Source organism: Anopheles ziemanni, chromosome 3 (genome assembly GCF_943734765.1).
Source record: "Anopheles ziemanni chromosome 3, idAnoZiCoDA_A2_x.2, whole genome shotgun sequence".
Taxonomy (NCBI): Eukaryota; Metazoa; Arthropoda; class Insecta; order Diptera; family Culicidae; genus Anopheles; species Anopheles ziemanni.
The window spans coordinates 47959440-47984373 of record NC_080706.1 but is presented as its reverse complement, the minus strand read 5'-3'; the positions used below and the strand labels follow the sequence as shown (position 1 = coordinate 47984373).

Sequence of the window (24934 nt, the reverse complement as noted above, 5' to 3'; positions counted from 1 at the left end):
TTCGTGGATTCGACGAAGCGTATCATTAATCTGTAAGGTTAAAATAATTACAAACATGCTTTAGTTTGTCCATATGATGTTAATGCATCTAATAAAACAATTTGAATCCAATTTATATCATTTAATCGGACTAATTCTACAGAAACCTAAAACGAACACGAACGATTGAAATACCAAGAACACTACTAAGCTATGTTGTTTTAGCTAAAAACAGCCCAGTAAGCTGCAGGAATTAATATCGGAATACCCAGTGAGCAGTACACAGCATTAGCATGCAAGAATTTTGCTCCGATACTTGGCAGATTCCTCGTTGCATTCCAATCATTCAACCTGCCCTACGACGGCTGCGGTACACCCCGGTCATGAATATGCAACGCTCGCTCGACATCGTCCGACGGGGAGCGTGTGAGTGTGTTGTTTAGACCATGTTCGCTACGCGACCCCGGGATCCTGTGAGCCTTCGGGGCTTCAGGGATGCACCTTGGCGAATTCAATCCACCGAGTTGCATCCTGCGAGTCACAAACACTAGGGTGAATTATTCAGTAGATAAACGATCGAACACAGTTTACTGGCCGACCGGACCGATCTGAGGCGCACTGCTATGTTTACAGATGAACCAGCCGGGGTTGCACCAGGACGCGGGGTAGCACCCGATGCGACGGGTAGGTAAACAAAATCAATTACAACTCGTCCTACATCGAAACCGTTCGACGGTGCAGTTGTGTATCGATTTTATCCGCTCGTGCGTGTCCTCTGCTCGTCATTAATGTATGCTGCAATTTAGCTGGTTTTTCCCTCTTTTAGCGCGTGTGAGCTTTTTCTATCCGTTACATGTGCTTATAACTAACCATTTGGGGAATGGTGCCCAAAACCCTTGGAATATAGATTTTAAGCGCAATGAAAAAAAAGTTGAAAGTAGTGTTTAAAAAGAATGCACCCGTTTTGCTATCAGTTAAGTATAAACACACCAAAATTCTGACCACGTTGCGCTGCGAAGATCGCATTTATAATAATTAAAACCCCATACTCGTCCGTTCGTCCGAAAGTCAGCCGATTCAGCTGGTTTTGGTCGACCGTTGGAAATTGTGCAGTCGAGTGCAAGTTGCACGGTTCGCGGGCTGGGCAGTGCACTTCGCCCCGAAATTGTCCCAGCCATGTGTTCGCCAGCCAACCGAAAATGCGCCAGTCGGTAATTAAGTGCACGGGAGGTCGGTCCGGTTTTAATGCGCGGGCATGACTAGAATTTTAATGCGCTCAGAAATTGATGCAATTGATTGGATTTACCGCATCAAGTGGGAGCAGAAACGAGGGCATGGAGGCAACGTGTGTAGTTCTGATGGAAAAAAAGCAATATAAACCTAATAACTTTGATAATTTGAGCACGCGTTCCACCCAACCTCCCACCTCGCTGCAAGCACTGCACTTTTGCTAAACGGTGTATTTATAATTCATATCCCTGCACTAAGCGGCACAGTGTGTTTTTGTGAGTGTTGCATTTAGTTGTAAATGTGCGCATCGAGCGTATATGAGGATTATTGGAAACAGCTGCAGAAGATGAACGTTTTTAAACACGTTGTTATGGGGTATGCAATAGAAATGGATTGATTGGTGTGAGAAGAATAGTAATTAAATCAAAACAATTAAATAAAATACATTGCAACCAATAACATCACAGATGCTGGAAAATGTTCATCAATGTACATTTAAAAACTAAAATAAAAACAGAAAAAAGAAATATGTGGATCAGAATATACTGGAAATAATTCAAAAATGAAAAATGATTATTATTTTTATGAATACTTCCTGATGGGACAAAGAGAGGAATGGAAAAGAAACATAGTAGTAGCATTATCGTACAAAGTCACAATAGTATTTTCGGATGAGGTTCTAAATGAAACGTACACCTTTATTTACTCCACATTTACTAATTTTTTCATTATTTTTCAATTTATTAGCTCTATCAATTTACACCTTCGTTGCTTTGCTATCAGGAATCATAATATGTACACAGGCGTTCGTAATGATATCTCTTCGTTTTAGTTTTCTTTTATCTTAAATTCCACACAACATTATCTTTCGATTGGCCTCACAGCTAGCGTGACAGTTTTTCGTCGAAGCCACGGTAAAACGTTTGAAAACAGCTACGCAAAGCTCTAGCAAAATGCTCCTCTCGATTCCTTCAGCATCCGAGTGCTAATCTCCGCTCCTTCTGGGCGGAGGGGAAAGTTGTGTGCGCAAACAAAACGTTCTAAGTCTTTCATTTATATATCTTCAGTTCCTTCCGCAGACCGCCGGAAAACGAAACGAAAGGCTAAAAAGGGAAAGTTTTGCCGCCGGATGGCACTCCAATGCGGATGTTCGCTCTAATAAATACCCTAGGCGGTTTCAATGCAGATAAACCGGGCGGCTGGTCGACTTCCCGAGACCGGCTGACAAAACGGGTGGCTCGCGATGAATTTTCCACCGGTCGAGTGAAAACTTTCAATCGAGTGAATTTTGAATAACTACCCGGATCGGCCGATAAAAAATAAGTAAAAATTAAAACGCAGCATCGAAAGAAAATCGCTTTCGCCTCGTCTCGAGCCACGCTCCTTTTCCTTAGTTCGTCACTAGTGCTGCTGATACCTAAACGACTTATGTTAAATTATCCTAGTCAGGTACTTTTTCATCCCACGCTAGCCTCCGATTCCGACAGCGTGCGGGAGCGCTATGGCCGACATGCCTGCAGTCTGTGCCGTCAGTGAGTGCGTTACTGAGGGAAGAGAAACCGAACAGTGGAAAAAGCGAAAGGAAACTGATGTTGCAACTTGTGGCCTAAAGCCACAAGATGTAGTCGGACAGTCAGAATGGCTTACCATTAATCAGTCGTCTGCTGCGCGTGGTCGAGATTCCTAGCGGTGGAACCGATCGATCATCGCCTGCTGCTGCCCGTTGATGTATTCCTCCGACGGGATCGAGGTCTGCACGATGCCATTCGAGTCGCAGGACGTCTTCCAGCCGTTTGATTGCACTGGCTTGTGGTCATTCCGCTCCGTGGCTCGCTGCTCACCACCCTCGTAGGTCGTGTGGAAGCATTTCCTAGCAATGGCAAGCATAATGATTCGTTGCAGTGTGTTTTCCAATTAATTACTTACAACGAAAAACCTTTAGTTTTACAAAAAGAAGTAAAAAGTTCAAACAAATTATGACTGACACATTGGTGAATTATTGATAAATATTTATTTTGTACGCATTACTTTTCAAAGGTAACTAAAATTATTCTCATTTAGTGGTCCAAGTTCAAATCAGGAGAAAACAAACTGCAATTATTAAAGTAAACTATTGAAAATTGAACATTTATTGAACTAATATATAAAAAGCTTCCCAACGAAGAATCCCAACCGAGATTGGACCCTCTTCTGTACGAGAGGACCAAGTACGCAAACGGAAATAGGCTAGTTAGCCACCGAAGACGGTCGTTACGCCAAGAAGAAGAAGAAATAAAAACCTCCATTCCTCATACTCATCTAAGGAAACTAAATAATGAAACATGCCAACGAAATGCTCCATTGAACAACAACGTTCAATCATCGGTAAGTAAAACTTGCAATGTAATTACTGTACATACATTGAATCTTAACCTTAAGCACCACAAATATCAATTTAGTAAAATGATGAAATGTGATTCTACCTAATGATGAATAAACCTAATATGAAATTTCAATTAAAAAAAAGGGTGGTTGATAAAAATGTTACAACACCTATAAAAAAAACGTTGATAAAAAACACTCTATTACTTAATACAAAAATATAACGAACATGATACACCGGTTATGAATGCATTCGTTTTATGAACTTTAAAAGTATCGACTCTTCAACGTAAGTTGCTTTCACATAAATACGATAAAATTATAAACAACGGCAACATTTTTAACTCACATCTCAACGATGCGTAACAGATAGTTAAAGTAATAAGAAGGCTGTTGCGTGTTGTGAATACATACCTCCACAGCACTATCGCGAGGATAATGAGCAATAGACCGAAACAGCCAACCACGATGCCGGCCAGTATCACGAGCTCCTGGTCCACGTACGGATTGTGCCGCAACGGTGGCGGCTGATACTGCTCACAATTCACCCTCAGTGTAATCTGTAATTTTGGAAATTCCAACGCGAGTGTGAGGATGCGCTGTGTCGCGAGGTAGTAACGCCCGCAGGGCAGTACACCTACCTTTATCGGCTCACTGTAGGTGCCGAGGACCACCTTTTTCGGGTTGACTATACTCACGGTCGCCGCACGAACCTTCACCTCGTACGCGCTGTTCGTTGTCAGGTTGGGTATGATCATCTGAAAAAAACGCACAACATACAGTCGGTACGAAGCACGGGGATGTGTCGCCTAGAGGGGCTTACCGATGTCTCGACGATGGACGCGTTGGCCGAGATGCGTATCTCGTGCGAGTCGTCGTACTCCAGGTTGCGATAGTTGACGATGTAGAAATCGATCGACGCGTGGTAGACGCGCGGTATCCGCCAGCTAAAGAACAGCGTGTCGAGCGAGTGGCACGTCAGGTTCTGCACCCTCGGCGGACTCGGACCGCCGACGTCGGTTCGCAGCGAAACCTCCGACGGCTCGCCGTCGTACTTGAGCGTGAACGCCGTCACGATGATTCGATAGTCCGTGAACGGCTCTAGGAAACGGGGCGAAAGCGCGGACACCATCGTTAAAGCTGTACGTTTGCAAGCGCCCCACTCGCTGGGGGGACACCCCATACTCACTCAGGTTCGTTAGCGTATAGTAGAATACCGCGTTTTGGGCCGCGTCGTTCTTCAGGATTGGCAGGTGGAGCAGCGTTTGGTTCTGGTAGACGTAGTACACCCGATAGCCGTGGATGACGCCGTTCCGCTTTTCCGGCTCGAGCCAGCTGATGCGAATCGTGGTGGACGTTATTTCCAGCACGCTCAGGTTCCGCGGCTTAGTTGGAACTACGTAAGTGACGGAAGGGAACACCATTAAAAAGAAACTCCAGCCCAGTGGACGAAGCGCGATCAAAATCAAAACGAACGAAGAAATTGACCAATTAAAAACTTCACCCAGCGATCCGAATGCTCCTTGGGAAAGTTGGCGCGGGCGAAGACAGAGATTGTTTGCTGAAAGTGTACTTTCCGCGAGCTATTTGCATAAAGCGTCGCTTGGAAGGGAAATCAAAGAAAACTTTTCTATATCTTTCCACGCCTCTTAGTTTTCCATCCTCGTTCCTATCTTTTCCATTGCCATTCGATATAAAAGTAATACACAGTAATGTTTGTTGAAGACCTTTTTTCCCGGCCGATTTGTTTAATGTGTTTCGATTAACTCTCGATTTCTTTGCCAGCGTCGATTTTTTACTTGTTTCCGCCACGTACATGAACTTTCCCTGCGGCATTCTCAGGCTAACAAATTATTGATGTTTCTGTTTATGATAATTATCTTTGAATCTGGTGGAAGAACTTGATCCACACGTTGTCGAAACAACAGTTAAATGTCAAATTTATTATTGTATTAGATTTTTTTCTCGAACTTTCTTCAAATTGAATTATTTGATCGTCAACTTCATATATTTCAGAATGTCTTCTAAAACGAGTTTGAGATAACCATTTATCACAGTATCTGCATATTTTTTTGTATTTATTTTTGAACATGTTGTTTTCCTTTGAATATAAACAAGCTGCAATAGGCGCCTGCGATTTCGGTTCCTCAGACTCGCATAAGAAATATTGAAATGAGAAACAAAGGTTGCCGAACGTTACAAGGCCGATCCGGCGCCCAAAAAATCCCTCCGATCTCATTTGCTTCGCCCGGTACTCACCACCTTCGTCCGTCATCACCAGCACGGTGGTCGGAGGCCCTAATCCCTCGGGATTAAACACCTGTATCGACACGAGATACTGCGTGTACGTTTCGAGGTTATGTATTTCGTGGCTCTGAAATGAGACGCAGAATGCAAATAAGCTGAGGCTGGTTGGAGCATTTAGGATAAATTGAAAATCAACACACAAAAAAACAGCAACAATGTAGTTGGGTGGAGGTGGTAATGGAAGATGCCCTTTGGGAAGGAAGAACCGGAACCGGACTCATCGAGCGGCATGTGACCGACGGTGAAACCTTAAAGCCTCAACTTTAAACGTTCCGAATCGGTCAACCGTGAACCGTGAAGAGCGTGACATTAAATATCATTAAACCCGGCAAGATGGCGACCCTTTCCCCGAAAACGGTTCCATTCTTTGCGACCCTCCCCTTCATCCGATACACTGATAGCAACAAATGGAGGGTAAGGTTGTTTTATTGTTGCACGACTGAAATTTAAAAAAATAAACGCAACAACGTTCCTGAGCTCCGTACAGGAACGCTCAGATAGCGCGATGTTAAACGGAAGTTAACGATACGATACCGGGCGCAAACGATGCGAACGACGCCGAAGGATGGAACGATCTAGGACACGTGGCCGGAGTGTGGAGCCGAGTTTATGAATAATGCGAAATTATGTAGATTTATCGTCGCTCGCAAGCGATGGTCGCATCACCCATCACGTGCATTTATTTATGGTGAAGAATATTTCTAGGGCTTTAAAAAAAACACAGCAAAAAAGAAACATCCCGCCATGTAGCCACAGCATGGTGGATGGAGCATGTTCCACCATTCTTTCCGGGGCCTGACAGAAAAAGAAATGCGACATTACGAACTGTAAATCAAGATCAGGGGATAAATTATGAGGCATTAAAATTCGTAAGCGTGCATAAAAATGAATTGAATGCTAATAGAAACAGTTGAGATTCTATCAAATATTCGTAAAATAAATCATATCTGGGGCGTTTGACAAGAGTCAGAAAATGAGAAAAAAAAATCACACAAAACCGATCAGCATACATTATTTCTTTGATATGCCGTTTTTTTCCCTTTTTAGTCTCTCCAATTTATTCAGCGATCAAAAACTTTATCACACATGTGCTAATATTAAAACAGGTTGCGGATTTGTTATGTTGATTTAATGTTTGATTAACAGCCCCTTCGGCAAACATTAATATCAAGCTGACAGTGATTGGGGATTAGGGATAAACCTGCACTAAAAAAAAGTCCTTTGAGTCTTTGTGAAAAGCTTTCACACATTTCATCGCACTGGGAACCTTTCCAAAATGCTTAATAAATGTGCCATCATATGAGATCACAATGTAATGCTTTTGTAAAAAGTTTTCCTTTATTCACGCACATTGTTGTTGAGACGCTATCTTCATCACTTTTACCGAATGAAGCTTTTTATGGCTTTCGATGGTTTCGTTTGAATGCGAAGGAGCTAGCCGGATAAGTGCGTACCATGTTTACACAGACAACCTATCAGTCGCTGACCAAAGTTCGATGGGTCGGAAAATGACAGTTTGGTTTAACCATTTTATCTACGTTTCTGTCCATCCCCCAATCTCCGGTCAAACCCCACCGGTTAGGGCGACCATGCTGCGGGCTGCCAAGAAAATGAGAAAATGTCACCTGATTTGACATCGTACGGGGACGTTATCGAACCCAGAAGCCAAACGACCTTCAAGGAGCGTACAAGATAAGGAAAACTTTGGCACACGGTCGGGCGCAAAATCAATCACGCCGCTCGAGGGAAGCGGTGGGTTGTGGGGTGTGGTTGAGTAAGGGAAGGAATTGAATCACTTACCTCCACGGTGCTGTCGCGGATGTAGATCTCCTTCACGTCGTCCGGGTGGCGGTCGCGCGTGCGGTACGTTATGCGATAGCCGAGGAACTCGCCCAAAATCGTGTCCGGCGGTGGGGGTTTCCACGAGATGTAGACGGAGGTGGCGGATGTGTTGTGCGCTATCGTCGTTACCGGCTTTCCGGTTGGTGCTGTGAATGTTGATTTTAGTGTACTTCAATATTTAGCGTTTTTTTAGCGTGTTGGTTGCGAAATGAGGAATATTTGTGTATGGTAGCTTAGACTAAAAACAAAGTACATCTTGTACATGGCTTTTAAGTAGAAAATGAAATGAAACAACTTTTATTTCAAACCCTACATTAAGATTAAATGTGTAATAACTTTAAAAAATAAGTATTATACTACCTACTCATTTAATTTGTTCTTTTTTAAATATATTGTTACAATAAACTCTTTTGTCTTTCTTATTATTCCACTATATTGTCGTCATTTCAGCGATCTTTTTGAATGTTATATTTTATGAGCTTCTAAAATTAATTGGTAACACTTTTTCTTCGAGTTGAAATGTTAATTTGTGTCTTTTGCAAAACTAACCTCTGTGGGTGAATGTGTTCCCTTATTTTTCTATTTTACTGTAGTATAACAGCTTGTAAAAATATCTTGCTATAATATGCTTGCTTATTACGGATAGTAGAATGTGGAGTTTCCACCACGCTAACCTTAACAAACAATGTTCTTTCAACTCTGCCATAAGGAGCTAATAGAATGAAAATAATCTGTTTGGCTCGTTTGAGTCATTTAAACAACAGATTATCATTCAAAATAATGTTTTGTCGGTCCGAAAGCATAATAATCACCTAGCGAACGGCATTCAGCACATGGCTGAAAAAGCGAGTTAAGCTCGAACATAATATTCCCTTCTCTAGCGAAAAAGCAACTAAACAACCTTTTTTCCTCATCCTGTCTTGTTTGCATCCTTAAGTACAAATCAACGAACGTCAAAACAAATACAAGGGTTAAACGGGCCGCCGACCCTACTGTACACACAACAGCTCCTTACACCCAGCCTCAGCGGCTCGTGCGGTTGCGGCAAAAAGGCCACGGAAGGAATCATTTTAATTTATGCAAATTTATGCCATAATTGTAATTAAATGACGCCCCCCTACGCCGACGTGCGGAGGGCGGGGTGTGAATGAGAGGAACCCCGAAACACCTTCGAAGGTGTGCGAGCGACCCATTTGCCAATCACACTTAGCGTTTCCGGAATTGTTATTAACTTTCTTGGCGCTGTATCGTTGTTTTTTAGTAGCAACACGTAACGCGCCACTCCGGGGCAAGACTGTTAGGAAGGAGTTTCTGAGGCTCAGCTGGCTTGGGGGAGCCCTACCCATGTGATGCGAATTGGTTTAGGGGTTTTAATATTCTTTTCCGGCACCGACTGACAGCTTGCGGCGCGTTAACGCGGTTCCCACGGCGGAGTTGGGATTAGGCCGATGATGGGTGGTGGGCGTATGCCGAGCATTTTATTTTGCCAATTTGTTGAGGAAACATGTTTTTTCTACAATTATTATATCCAAGCGCGAAACTCCATCTGATGCTAATTTTCAACGACTCGGTGGTGTAAGGTGAATTGGTTGAACAGAATAGAAACATGGTAAAAGTTTTGCTTAGATGTTTTTCGAATCTGCCTTTCATTGACCAATCGTGTAGAATTCATACAATACGAAACCTACTCAAATGCAATTAAAACCCGAAGCTTCTGCTTTACCTAACGCCAAAAATTTACTTAGCGTCATTAAAACTGTTTGCTTTATATAGCAATCAACGTTAGTTGACTGGTGACCTAAACGGTTCGAAGAATTTCGGCTTACGTAACAAAGATGGCTGGTCTCTTTTCAGCACCGATTACACTAGCAAAGACACCCGGCCGGCAAGGATCACTCAAAAATTGAGTGTCTCTGCTACGTTTCACCCGTTTCCTTCCGTTTCTCCCCCCCTTTGGCCCACACTTTTGAATCGTTTTGCAACATCGTCGATACATTGAGTAGGCCATCCTACTTTCTCCTTCGATCAAATTTTTTTCTCGTCTCTCTCTATGCTACTTCGAATATTTTTCAATCACCCGCGTCGTGTATACACATCGTGTTTGAATGTATGTGTTTGTGTAAAAGATTTAACAGGCTTGCTAGGTGAGTAGGCGTTTAGTTTTCATAAAAGTTTTGGAGTTACAAATGTTTGAAGATTAAAAATTTCAGACCTTTTTTTTCTAGGTTTTTTTTCACATAAAAAATGAATAGAATTCGCCGTGAAAGTTATAACCGTGTCCGTCAGTTCACGAGGGAAGGGGAGCAGGCAGCGCAAGCAGAATGGGGAGCTGGGAATTTTGGAGAACAGATGAACTTGCCTCCTGGTGTTTCTACATTTAGATGGCCGCTTGGTAAGTATAAAGAATGATTATTGTTCAATCATTATGTTGTGAAGTGCAAATAATTTGGTGGATGAAACAAATGCTGGTGTTACCGTGACTTCTATAAGTATAGATGCAAATTTATTTTTAAAAATCCGATTATAGAGCGCATAAGGTTCAACGAACGGTAACGAATCGGTCGAATATTCAAAACAAATCAGAAAAACCAAATAACGATAGCAGAAATAGTCATCTATTACTACTGAAGAAGTTTGGTTTGGCGTATTGTTTACCACTGTACTGTAGTGAAAAGGTAAATGTTACCAATGTGTGGCTCTTTATAAGAATTAAACCATGTTAAACTTCCACGGATGCACTGCTGGGTCCATATATAGCATTTGTATCAATAAAGTTCAATTATTCAATTCAAAAGAGATTCTTCCATACTACAAGATGAGCCCTTAAGACTACCAGCAAAAGCATTAACGTAAGCCAATATAATATAATAATATAATTAGTCAAAAGATAAATACTTTTTCCACTTACTCGAAAATGAAAGGTTTGTTTTTTCCCTTTGTTCCTATCTTTTGTATTAATTAATTTGGATCTATGTTTCAACGAACTTTTCGTTTTTTTTTGTTATTGAGCCTATCACGCTCTATAATTGAATTTTAAAAAAAATCGCATAAAACCAATACTTTTTAACTATTAGAGTTAGACATTATTATCAGGAAATAATATCATGTAAGAGGTGGTTAAAATAGAAGATAAAATAAGTAATTTAAGTAACATAAATGTTGATGATGATTTTCATTTTGATGTTCATGAGTTGTTAGATAATGATAATGTTAGCTTACAAAAAACGGAAGTGAATAGCCCAGAAAATCGCGCACGATATAGTGGTTTAAGAAATAAATTGCTAAAACACTCTCGTTTGAACGGGAATGTGGAAGGGCATCATCAACATTTATAATTAAACTTAATCTTATTATCATCTCAATTTCGGTTGTTGGCGTGCACTGATATCAAATGCTCTCATCATGCTTTCAAATGTCCCAAAACATTTTAGGTTTCTACTTCTCATTTTTCCGGGTAATTGTTTTAAAACTTTCGATAATAATAATTTTTCGAATTCGCAAAAGGCGATCTTCCTCCCTTTTATTCTTTTTGCCGTGTACTCAAATGCCGATCCAAAATATGGATCGAGCAAGGCATAGAAAGCTTTATGCATTCGTTGTTCCGAACGCATTTCGGTCGAAGAAATAAAGTCAACCAAGAAATTATTTGCTCAAAGTTATCTTGTTCGACGAGTTTCTTGTTGAACGTTTTTAACTTGTCTTTGGTCGAAATACGTTCGTAAACAAAGATTGATCTTTTGAAGGCCGAATGTTCCGGTGGGGGCATAGGGCCTTAGTTGCCGATCCTTAATCCACAGAAGTCTACATCACCAGGTTAGCTGGCGAAGGCCCAGGAAGCTGGATTCAACAGCCGTACTGGTGTAAATCCTCGCAGACGAAGAAGAAGAAGAAGAAGAAGAAGAATGTTCCGGTGCAGTTTGAACAAACCGGCCATCCACCAAAAGATCAACCTTGGCGTGAATGCACAGCACAGATCTTAGTAGAAAAAATGAACTGCTTGCGCCTTGCTGAACCATATTTTGCAACGCAGAGCAATGGTTGGTACACGGCATCACCATACTAAAAGTAAAACAAGTAAATAAATAACAAGTCTGTATAACATTTGCATTAAAAAAATTAGACAAATTTTCATCGGTAATAAGAAGAAAGTCAACCAAGCTAATTGAATGAAATGAATTTTATTGTAAAATTGCACCTTTTAAGTACTTTTAAAAAATATTCCGACGGCCAGTAAGCCGACCATACGGTCCTTGGCCGAAACTTTAGCCATAGCCGACAAAACCAATCTTGTGAGGATGCTTTACAGTTGTTTTGAGGCAATCATGGCCAAATACTACACCATTTGGACTTTAAAATGTTGGAATAGGTCCTACCTTTAATTGAAGTAAATGTTTTTCAATTGGTTGTAGTTGAGAGGCATAAGAAGGGATAGTAGTGTGGGGTATTTCGATTACATTTGACCCGTTCAACTTCTCCGATGCTCTTTGCACATGATTCACTGTGGCCAGGTATGTCTAAACCACTGAATTGTACTGTTTATGATGTTTTCTCATTAAGATGCTTAATTCCGCATGACACTACACACTATACACTTCTCCATACGCCGGAAGTGTTGACAGAAAGAACAGCGACTTTATGCATAGCCTTCTCGCTGGTTTTCAATCACGATATGGTGTTCTACAGCCACGCTATGAGAGTTAAGGGACCTCAAAATATTTTAAATATACTGTATTAAGCTTCAAAAGCAACATATAGTACCAGGGTTTTTTACCACTTGTTGCCGTCTGGCTTTAAATAATCTTTGGTCACGTGGTTCGCGATAAAGCTCGATGTTTTAACACACAATCAAACGTAGATGGTTTAATGTTTAGGCCAAGGCGGATTCAATTTAAAAGATACAGTTATAAAACTTGTTCTAAATTTAAAAGAAATGCTACTCTTTATTTTGCTTCCAACGAAAAATCGCTAGCGTTTTCCGGTTTTGCATGAAAAGTCGTTAAAATTTGTCTATTTTTGTTTAATGCAAACGTACACTTCCGTAAACATTCTTTATAACCGCGTGACCACATTAGGCGTACCATACCAAAAACTTGGTACGGTCGAGCTCCAGCGTACCATACCAAATGCAACCCAGCACTTCTGGGATGGCTGACGATGGTGTGCTCGACAGAGCTCGATGAAGTGCTCGACTTTTCATATTGGTAAGGACTTGTCGAGCAATTATCAGTTAATTTGTGAAGAGCATCTCCAAAAAGTTAATTGATAGAAAAAAATAGCATACTTTAGAATCATGATGGAGTTCAAAACTGCTATTATTATTTTTCCGTACCATAATATTGTTGAAACATGACAACTTTACTCCATGGATGAAAATAATGCGCTGCAACTGTCGTTCCACTCGTTTTCGTACTCGTTTCCTCGTACTCGTCGTACTCGTTTTCTTTTCATCGTTTTTTTCTTTTATAATAATTGATACGATGTATTTGATTAAAACTTCTACCCGCTCTGTTGGTCATAGTTCTTAATCCAACAACTATTTCGTTTTGAAAGAAGTTATGCAGCATTCAATACGTTGATAAAAATATTCTCATGTTTTCTAAGTCGTGAAACAATGTGGTAAAACGAATCTTATTGTTTTTATTTGCCTGTAATTACTATCTGTAACCGTAAACTGCTGGATTCAGTTTGAATTCATAAGGTGAGCAGGACAAAGCATAGGGTTGGAGTGAGAGGTTTCGTGACTACACTTGCATCGCTCGATTCTGACAGAAAAATCGGTTTTTGACACTAGGAGCGTACCAGTTTTTTGGTATGGTACGCCTAATGTGGTCACGCGGTAATACCACGCTTCCAAGATTCCGGGCTCTGTTTGGACTCCAACACTCTGATGCGAAAGCTCCATCGCGTTATTACATTTATCGCAGTTCATTGTTAATGGTAGTTGCAGCAAAAGAGAAGTAAAAATTAACATAAGTGTTATTTTTCATGAGTTCGAAGCTTACCTTACGATTCCGTTCAAATTTTCATCGGCAAATGCCGATCTAAATATTACATAATAAGAAGGGCGTCATGCTGAGCGGACATAATTTAATCTGTCTTGATAAATATAAAAATTTTTATACATTCACGCCTTAATTCCTGTGCGAATATTGTAAAATGAATTTTGACAACGAGTACACATTATGAATTATTTTTAAAATGATGGTTTAGGTTTTCTTCATGCTTTACCCGCTTGTTCCGGCCAACATATTTTGGCCGAAATAAAATTTCACTTTGATCTAGTATCCCTAGACAGCTCGCAGTATTGAACCAAAACCCAAACAAAGCAGTGGTGTGTGCTGTGCGTGGAGCAAAAACTAAGTAAAACTAGTTTGTTTTAAAATGTTAATGAAGTATTTAGTGTTATTTGCTTTCTTTTAGCAAAAAGTGTTAGTTCCTGCTGCTTTATACACGGTTGCTGCAGATTGGACGAATCCGGATGAAGTCGGATGAAGCCGGATGGAGTCGGAAAAAGCTGCTGGATTGACCAATGGAAAAGGATGGAGGAAATTGTTTGCACGACAGAAAAAGATAAGTATTTTCATAATCTATAGTACAGTTTACTATCATTTTAAGCATACATCGTATAAAAGATCATTTTTTTATTGTTTTTCAGACCACCTTGACGGAGCTGAAGCCGGTCGTCAACCCCAGTTAGCAGCCAGCAGCTGCTGCTGCTGAACACCGCTGTAATGCTGCCAATCATTACTGTGCACGGTAAGTTATAGTTTAGTGCGTGAAAGTGATCTTAAAATCATAAAATTAACTCCGTAATTTGTGTTTTGTTTTTCAGACCACCGGCTGACGAAAAAAGTGAAAAGTGCGTTGAACGTACGATGGCCGGACATCGAACAATGTACTGCTGCCGATCATCGCTGTGCTGCTGCCCTTAGGTGCGTGAAATAGTTCGTGTGAAATGTGTGAAAAAAAGTCATGTGTGTAGTGCGTGAAATTATAGTTTTTAAGTGAATAAATTGTGATGTAATTATTGTAATAATTTTTCTCATTTCGTGTGTTCACACACACGACTGCATTTTGATGACACTAACACCACTACGCAAGGGATACTGCGGTACGGCACGCACACATGCTCAAAACGAGCTCATCTCACGCACACACTCTCAAAAAAGTAACTCAGAGTCGCTTAGAATCTGGGCATTCTAAGCGGGTCAATATGGGGTTCTAAGCGGGTTTTGATGGTTTCTAAGCGGGGTGTGCAACACATTTTTGCTGCGACGTGACATTTTTGCCGAGCGGGTTCTTCGCTTCTAATTGCTTGTCAACCTACCTTCACGCAGCGTTACGAAGTAGTACGACTCCTTCGAGGGTAAACTGTGGCCCAGTTCGTTTACGGCGATAATTCGGAAGCTGTAAACGGTGAAGGGAAGCAGCCCCGTCACCTGATAGGAGGCCAGATTCGATTTGGTGTAGATGGGCGACACCTGATTCCAGTCACCGTTTTCACCAACCCTAGTAAATGTAAAAGACGGAACGTAAGGAACATGAAACTTACACTGGGAATCATTTCACTTTCTCTTTTCCACTGCGATGCACTTCTCAAAAGATCTTTTTTTAATTAACTAACAAGTTCAGATGAGTTTGATAATTGAAGAAGTTCAGAAGAAGTCCTTTGGCGGCCATTACAGCATCGTCAATAATGCTTCATTGGTAGTTCAATCCATTCGCTGACAAACGGATAACATTTTAACACGCAATGATATAATTTGGTAGTACCCAAAGCTCATCACAATCCAAAGTGCACCGGTTCCCCGATCCTGCAGCCTACGGTTGGGAAGTGTTGCGCAAATATTTACCTCGTCTCGATGATGAAATTCGTGACGGGGGCGTTCCGAGCGTCCTGCGAGTGGGCCCACGACAAATCGACCGAACGTGACGTGAAGCTTACGACGAGTGGGCGTCCGGGCGGGTCAGGCACATCTGAAGGAGAACACGGAGCGGACCGAGTGGGAAATGATTGAAGGGTTAAAAACCCGAGGACTTTTACCACTTCCGGCGCGGTACGGCCGTCGGAAGCGGTGGGGATGGAAATTGACCTACCCTGCACCAGCAGATCCGCAATCGCTTCCGGGCTGTGGCGATCGTTGAAGAGACAGGTGTATTCGGCCGTGTCCGCCGAGCTGGTCGGGCTGATGTGCAGACTGAAGTTGTCCGGCAGAAGAGTTATCTATGCAAGGGTGGACGAAGTAGGACATTTCATTCTGGTAATGCTTACTAATGGAGCCCAACAGACTAAGGCAGCTCTGTTTATGGGGGAATTGAACTCGGTGACAGTAGAAGCTACAAATATGCTAATTTTATTATGCTACGTCGATGTTGACCTAGTTCTGATTTAGTTACATTCGAATCAGTTAGTAGTTCTGCCAAGTTTCGTAGTTCAAACTCATTTCCTTATACTCGATGTGAAAATCAATCCAAATACAACAAAGTTGGGTGGCGTACTTTTCCGGTGCAAGCCACTTTCCGCTTTTCTGATTCAATTTCTTTACGATGGCCCATACCGCTACTATCCATGACCTCCCCACTCTTTACCGGTTCGATGTTTGGTTTCGATCGTAAAACGGGGAATGAAACGAAATTAAAACTAAACCAGCTTACCCTCGGGTTGTTCACCAGCGGCAGCCCATTAACGTACTCCGCAACCGTTTGTGTGGTTTTCCAAATGAGCGTATCGATTAGTGAGTGCTCGTTTACTCCTGGGCAACTGATCGTAACGTTGCGACCGGCAACTGCCACGTACTTGACGACTGGGATGTTTTCGATATCTAAATGCAACCGACACGACGGCAAAACGGATGGAAGGAAAAGTAGAAAAGAAAAAAAGATTAAATCAACAAATATCATTTTAATTACACTGCTCTATTCTTTGTTGGTATGTTTAGCCCGATTTGAGCAGTAGCATCGGCGGAGGGTAGAGAGGAACATAAACCATTTAAGGGCCGGTTTGTGTTTATAACCAAAGAGGAATAAAAAAGGACACTAAAATTACAATAGAAAACTAGGCGAACGTTGGGACGATACATAATCCGTCATTATTGCATTTGTCCGTGACTTGTACCATCCCAGACACATCGTAAATTATTCGTAACTGCTTCGATAAAGTTTGGGAAAAAATATTTTAATATATAGTGGGAACACAGGACTTTTATTTCTATCATGTGCCTATATGATGTGATTCTATCACGCGTTACTTGCACAAAATCGATCGAATCTTTTATCAGTTTCATGAATGGAAATAAATTGAAAATGGTGTTGATAATCTATCTTATCTTAAACATCAAATTAAAACCAAAATGTCATTGACTACTATATCAAATTATTTAGCTAAGGATGGAAATTATGCCGGAAAATTATTAAATTTATATGTAGTTAGTTAAATATCACGCTCCGGTTAGTTTAATAAATGAAGCACCCTTTGATATTACGAGCGGCAGGTCACCGATCTATAATATACCGTCTTTCGGTCGCCGAAACTCTCTTCGGAGAAAAGCCTTGCCCCAATAGAGGATATCGAGCCACATAAAAAAAAGTTAAATATATTCAAAATAGTTTTCTGTTGTGTCTAGTCGCAAAGTACTAAGTTAAAATTATTGTATAAATATAATATGGAATTAATTTTTAATGACGTTTTCTTTTCTTATTATCAACAAATTCAGTTGGACTTGAAGCTACCACGCTGTCATTGAAACATATACATTTGAATAGTTAATTTTTCACAACAAACGAGAATTTAATTTTTGCCTTTTATTCCTCATCTCATGCTCCGTAGTCCTCACACTCAAAAGATTTTCTATAATATCTGGATCATTTTTGCCACAGCGATGGTATGCTACCCCAGGTACCTCCCTAGGGGCTTTAATAAACTACCAAATAAAACGTTTTCAATGTAACGGAATGTTGTGTCCTCACATTGGGAAACAATTAAAGAAACATGAATATGTTAAATACAATTCAAATGCGTCATACATAAGCGACGCAACACGCGTGTAGCACGTTTGCTACTGGAAAATTAATTAAAAATTATACATTTCCATCGCTGCAAAAACGGTCACATGCTGCACTTCCTGCCTCCCGTTTCTCTCGTGCGCTCGTTCCCTACCTACGCCACTTTCTGTCCCTCGGATCGATGGCAATCCACCCGGCCTTACCCTTTGCGCGTTTTATTGCTCCCATCGTGCCATATTAGCGCATTCGAGCCGGCATGGGCACGACTCGGCTAGGTCGGAAGGTAGTGAAATTTCGCTCCATTATGCGACCGACAAAATGGCACCATTTGCCCGACATAAATCAACGTCAACCCGAACTCGGACCGGCCCGAAACCCAGCCGCCACGGCTGGCAGCACAAATGTGCATATGTACGCTGTGGCCATGCGCTGGTGTAACAGTGTGTGTGTGTGTGTGTGTGTTGGTCGCCGTGCCATGCCGGTGCTATGACCGGAAATCACGATTCACCGTGTCGCCAGCCAAAAGACGGGGACCGTTCGGGTTGGCTGGCATTAAAAACAAACCAAAACAAAAACAGAAACCCCCCCCCCCTCCCCCCCCGTCCGGAAAAGGGTAGAAATAAAGCAAACAAAAAATAGAACCCAACCAGCGCCGCCCGAAACGAGACACCGGTCTGCTGGCTCTATAAATCAAACACCAACCAAAACTAAAAGAAAATAAAACCCAGGATAAGGCCAACGCCGGTGCAGCAGGCGACCGAAATTCTGTAGCGATATAATTTGATTCCGCGCAGCCGAGCAAATGAAAAGCAAATGTGAACATTCGTGCGCCATTTGAATTTGCCTCGGGAAGACCTTTAAAGGTGGAATAGCTTCGGTGTCGTGCGAAAGCTCGGAAGAAGTTTCCGCATTCCAGTGTGTTTCCCCTGGTTTTAGACCACAAATAAGGGTACTCAGGAATGCAACAAGCAAATTTTAAAAACGCAATTATCCATATAAATGTACTAAATAGATTTGTCGACTAAAAAGGTTTTTGTTAATTTCAATCAGGTTCAAGGCTAGCTCTTTATTCTAAAATGGTTTATAAAATGAAAATTTTCTGATAACTAAATGCTTTTCCTCTGATTTGTTCTTTTCTACTCACACTCACATAGAAGCAAACTATTGTTTGAACCTCGAATCAAAACGCCCGCAATGAAAATAATTCAACTGTAGATTCCAAGAAAAATATCACTTCTAGGATAATTTCCTGCCACTGAAAACAATCATCAGCTTAGAAACTGATAAGGGTTGAGCAAAGCGGTCCTCAAAATCACCACAATACGGTTCCACCACAAGCTGGCCGTGAATCAATCGTTCGGATTTTTCACCTCCTTCGTTTTGGGACAACGGTTGCGTTTGGGATGGATTTGGCTTAACGAGCTTGAACAGAGGGGAAAACAAAAAGAAAAAGATAAACGCATCGTTTGTTCGTGAACGCTTCAACGCTACCGGCTATAGTCCCAAAAACGAAAAACCAAAAAAACACAACAAGACTCTACTCCTTATTTTACTCTCGACACGGGTTCCGGGTGCCATTGCCAGCCCGCTGGAGTATCATTCGGCCGGGAGTAGGTCGCATTTGAATTGCTAATAGTTTTGTGAGAAAAGTTCCTACGTTCACCGTCCCGCCTTTCATCTCTCACACACACGCACAGCCACACAATCCCATACATTTAGGGATCTTAGCACGAAAAGGAGCCCTATCATGCTGACAACACCGGAAAAACAATGAGCATGTTCCGGTTTGGACAGTTCTCTTTGTTAGGTGTTGTGGGAGGGTGATTTTCTTTTATCCGTCTAGCACAGGATAGCATTTTTTTATTTCCCCTCTCACTCCAACCGGTTTTTGTTTGAGTGTTATTCCTCTTTTTTGCTTCAAAATTTGATGATGTGCGAGAAACATCCAAGGCAAATCCAAATCAACTCCTGCGCGCGATCCCAATCCGATAAAACTTTCACCGTTCTGGACGTGCGCCATGCCTTGCGTTTGTGTGTGTGTATGGATGGGTGTGTGTTTGTGTGTCAGCGTTGGTGGTTGACCGACATTTTCGAAGACGGAGAAAAGAAAAACTCAAAGCAATTTCAGCTTCTTACGTAAACCGATCGGCCCGGTTCTGGCAATGGCCGTTGAGGGAGAGGGGTGGGGAGGTAGGAAGCCTGGTCTGGCTGCTGCGGTGGACAACCTCGGAAAAACCCAATCTTCAAAACGGAACCGACCGCATTTGGACGGCCGTGATTGGTAGTGGCCGAATCAGCTTTTTCGTGTCCAGGCGCCCGCTGGCTAGTTGACGTCAGCGTCGACGTTGTCGAGGGCACCGGAAAGAAGCAATTTATTTCTCTTAGCTCATAATCTCTTCAATAAAGATGCGAGAGTGGGGCGCACCGCTTTGTTTTATCGCATCTGGCGGTGACCAGGGAAAAACCGGTTGAGACAAATTCAGTAAAAGGGCACACACGCGCAATCCCGATCGAAAGGATATATCGGAGCAACAAATTTTTATCCTTCTGCTGTTACGAAGATAAATGTTTATCTTGATAGCGGCTCGAGCATTGTTGGAAAAACAGAATCAAAAAGTCAAGATGCTTTTGGCGCTCGAAAATGATCCATTGAGTTTATTTCGTTGCCATTTTGCGCCATCGCCGAATGGAATTAAACTAGTTAAAAGATATTACCACTTACTTTAGAGCTGAATATTGTAGGGTTTGTGTAAAGATAATGTAACATATCTGGTTATCCTTTTATACATCTTTTGCATTATATCATAAACATAGCTCATCATTATGGTTCAACACATAAAACGTACATGGTACGACATTTAAAATGTTGATAACTGGTTAAATTAAATCCTAAAACAAAACATAGCAAATTTTAGTCTTTCGTTTAGTAAGTTTTGTTTAAAAGAACCGTGACGTATAGACCCAATAAGCGAGTCACAATATACATCAATTTGTAGGTATGTAGATGATCCACAGTTCGATATGCAGCCAAAGCGTACGTTTTAGGTTTTTAATATTGTTTGTAGTACAGTTTTTTTTAAATATAATTCTTTTTCTTCTTTTTTTTGCGTAGCGACCTTGTTGGTCATGTCTGCCCCGTTAAAGGCTTACGAGACTTTTTACCCTATGTGTACGTGAATAGCCAGTCCTCTCGTACAGGTGAGGGGCCGGACTCGGTTGGGATTCAAACCCACGCCGTCGAGGTGGTAAAAGCTCTGGCGTTCATGGGCCGATTTTCTAACCGGCGCTACCGCTCGGCTGTCGCGGACTCCCAAATTGAATTCTACACCTCATAATAGTGCGTGTGTTTGGCGATTTTGTTGAACACTTTCAATATTGATCATAGTCGTACAAAATTAAAAAAAAGTCGAAAGTCGTACAAAATTCATAAAAAAAAGTTAAAAGTATTGCTTATTTTACATGAAGACTGAAAATATGCACATAAAATTTCGTGTGCTAATTTGAATAAAGTCGAATGTAGTGTGGATTTGCATCGTAAGCAGTTAACAAACACCAAAGAGGTAATCTTGGTGGATACAATAATTGAACTTGTAATAAAGAATGAATGATATTAATAATAATCGATCCTCAATCGATCCACAAAGAATGGATAAATTGACGTTGCAAGTTCAGCGTTCAGTAAGCAAATGCAATCTACTCAATGAGGTAGTTCGAACGCTTTTATGGGAATTACTAGAACCCCTGTCCTGTTCTTCGTATTCGTAATTAAAGCTTTAACGTATCGTTCATGTGAAAAACTCTAAGCATCTTTAATCAATTTTTCCTAATCCAACATTGCTGGTTTACTAAACATGCTGAATAATGTTCATAGGATCTTGTACGAGCAACAACTAACTATTTAACAAGCATTCCAAACACGACAAATCAAACTTCGATCCATTGGAAGTAATAACAATAGCATTCCTTTTCTAATGCTCGGAATATCCGTTTCGTATAATCCGTCCAATGCCACCTACACAACCAAGCCGGTATGCGAGAGAAAGGCCATTACGAATAACGATCCGTCGTTTCCGTCTTACAACGGTCGGCCCCAGCTCCTTTGAATGAACGTCTTTTTTGTTTCCTCCCGACAACCTAGCCCACCTAGCGTTTACGTATGGCCTGGTCGTAAATCGATAATACTTCATCGTTTTCTGTGCCGGGCTATTGTGCGCCTGAACCATGTGAACGGTTGCCTTACCTTGACGCATTCCTTATGGAAAATCAGGTGGTAAGGGGCGGGTGCCGGCACCGCTCCAAAGCTGTCCGATGCAAAGACGCTCGTCGGGACGGCGACGTCGTGACATGTTTTCCTTTACTCCGTACTGCGTCCGGAGAGCGGAGGGATTACAACATCCAGGTTCGTCCCGAACACGCTCTTTAACATGGCCTTGGTGCGGCGGGGAAAGCTACGAAGAAGAAGTAGACTAAGCTACTCTATACAATATTGGGCACATTCGTGCGGGAAGCTTATAAACAGTTAGTTACCAGAGTATTTTTAGCGTGAAAAGGGGAACATTTTTCATGTGAGTTCCGAGAAATACGGCATTGATCATTGTTCAACCAGCGGTTATTGATGCGATGACAATGGCAGACGTTTTCAAACTGCTTTGATAAACCTTGGGAATTCAATTACCGTTTGCCGAAGATGCGAGCGGCATATTGAAGTTTTCGTTTCTATAAATCCCCATTCGTACGTATTTCATTTTCTTGAGCTTACAGAAAACAGCGTTCAAGATGGATTTGTCCCGTGCTCATAAATAAACCAAATTGTGCGTTGTGACGTAAAGTAGATTATGGTTTTGCAATTTTCAGGTTGTGTTACACTGATGAACGCTAATAAAATTAATGAAAACATGTTCAACTGTTTAGTATTTTTTCTAGTTCCTAGTACATTCCTAAAAAAGTTTTTCACGTTTTTTGCTACCTACAAGTAGTTAACCACAAAGTGACATAGTGAAACGAAGCGGAAACGTTTCAAAAACAAATCCCATAGTATTTAAACATAGCTGTATGATGGCGCCGGCAAACCTATCCCTATTAACAAACATTCGGCATTGTGCAAAAGGGGAAAACAAGTTTCTCGCGTTTGTGGTTCAAACAAACCGTAATTTCTTTGCGACCGTGACCTTTCCACCGCCCCAGATAACACCCTAGGCATCGTAAAACAATTTCATCACACGCGCCTAAATGTTTGCAAATTAACTTCACCCTCGGCGCGCCATCCTACGGCGAAACTTTCTACGGACGGGGCGCATTATCCTTTAACACCGGGCTCCCGCGCATGGAATCATGTAAGTGTGCAACGTTGTGTTTGTGTGTGCTACCGTTGGCACAACAAACAACCGCGCTCGAGCGCACTAATCAGGGGCAGCTGTCAAAATAATTTCCATTTTCCATACTCTCCGACCATGGCTTCGGCAAGCAACCTGCCCGGCTGTCGGTTCCTTGCCCAAGTATCCATGCTCGGCATACCGGAAGCCCAAGTAACCCTGGGAAAAAGCCCTGCCCTATAGGCCAGCGGAGAAACTTTCCTTATCGCACCCGTACCGTGGGCAAGCGGCTGTCGTGTACTTGCCAGCTCTAAGTAACAAAGGGATTTACTCGTTTTACTTTTCCTTTTATGGGATTTCCGTCACTCGCACTTCGCTGCTCCATTTGCCGCTGCCTTCCGTCCGTTCGACGCCCTGTGTTGTTCTTAGTTGGTTTGCAGAGTTCCTTCTCCTCGTAACTGCCTTTCGAAAGGATTTGCCTCGCTTCGAGGCGCATTTAAACCGCCAACATCATCAAACTTGCCGGCCCATGTTCCGGTTTTCCCTTCGATTCGGCTGTGATTGTGCACCTTTAAGCCTAGGGGTCCTCACGAAGCGACGCATTTTGGCGAAGGTCGCTGGGCCAGGGATAAGAATAAAGTTTTGCCTTCCCTTTTGAAAAGGGTTAGCCATTATTCGGAATGGCTCAACGTTGGCGTTGGACTTTGGCGTCTGGTGGCCAGGTGGGCGCGGGGTACCCGTAAGAGAGGCAAACATTGCAGAGCGACATTCGGAAAACTGCTGGAGCTCGTAAAATCCTGCCTTTGTCATTTTCGTTAGAACTTTGTTTGCACATTTTTCTTGGTTTTCAATAGCAGAACTATAACGAAAATTTGCTTTCCTTCGGTAAACTCATACTCTGCATTGTTTAGTCTGTGCCCAATGGTTTCAGTTCGGAAAACGCATTGAAGCGAGAAAATAAAAATCACTCAGTTGTAAACGTTGGCTGTGTATTTTATCAGTTATGGAGCAAATAAACGACAAGGGAACAGAACATATGGTTAAGATTTACAACGAACTTCCCTCTGACAATTGTCTACGGTATTATAACAGCGATATAATGCATCAGAAATATTGAAATGTGAACAAAAGAGCCTCTTGCTTAAAGAACGATAATGGGCTCTTTTTGGTTATAAATAGTTTTGACCTGCAGATCCAAACTTCAAAAGACTTGTGATCTTATTAACGTTGAAATTTTATAATTTGTATTACCAATTGCAATCGGTCCATGAAAAGGAACAATGTTAAAGTTTATACGTTGAATGGCAAATTGAGCATGAAACAATAATTTGCACTTTGGCGATATAAGTACAATTTTTTTCTTTATCCAATTTAAACTATTATTTCATTTTACAATTATATCACAAATTGTCAACACTCTCCAGTGTTTTGACAGTGTTGCCCGAATAATGACTTCTAAAAGTCCAAATTCCTAGTTTATGATTTTCAAAACTGAAAATACTATTACATTTTATGAAGACCGATCTGATAAGATGCAAAATGATTGTTGAACACATTTTGAATAATTTAAAAAGATAGCTACACCAATACATTAAAAAACAGCAATGTTTCTGAAAACAAATAAAATTAGATTAAATGAATTAAATGAAGACTATTAAAATAGATTAATCCAATTGCTTTTTCAACGCATAAGAAAATGTTCCATAAAATCCTTCGGGATACAATAAAAACCAAACTGAAACTATGAAAAAAGGAAAAGCAGAAAATAACTAAACCCACATGTGAAAATCTATTTTTCACACCGCCGACTCACCGAATATTCTCGTCGCGCTCCCGTAGAACGAAGCAAAAATTAATCCAAAGACAATAAATCCCAGGTTGGAATTAACGAGATTAGTCAT

The 24934-nt window shown here is 41.5% G+C and overlaps 1 protein-coding gene across 1 annotated transcript; it reads right to left on the bottom strand.

Moving 5' to 3' along the window:
* Positions 1-2453: 2453 nt before the first annotated feature.
* On the bottom strand, positions 2454-24934 carry LOC131288018 (protein sidekick-2-like). The gene is made up of 13 exons (XM_058317115.1): positions 24847-24934; positions 16375-16541; positions 15817-15943; positions 15573-15696; positions 15047-15228; positions 7678-7865; positions 5830-5944; positions 4760-4966; positions 4394-4671; positions 4212-4328; positions 3985-4130; positions 2857-3079; positions 2454-2753 (listed from the first exon to the last, which is right to left on the bottom strand). The coding sequence occupies exons 1-12, from the start codon at positions 24932-24934 to the stop codon at positions 2893-2895; spliced, it is 1926 nt and encodes a 641-aa protein (XP_058173098.1). The 3' UTR covers positions 2454-2753; positions 2857-2892.

What these genes read in the sequence shown, in the direction of transcription:
- LOC131288018 (XM_058317115.1), bottom strand. Translation starts at nt 24,934, where the DNA reads ATGACTAATCTCGTTAATTCCAACCTGGGATTTATTGTCTTTGGATTA. An exon ending in CGCTGGTGAACAACCCGAGG is followed by an intron (nt 15,944 to 16,374) that starts GTAAGCTGGTTT and finishes ACCCTTGCATAG; the next exon opens with ATAACTCTTCTGCCGGACAA. An exon ending in GGTGATGACGGACGAAGGTG is followed by an intron (nt 4,967 to 5,829) that starts GTGAGTACCGGG and finishes TCACTTACGTAG; the next exon opens with TTCCAACTAAGCCGCGGAAC.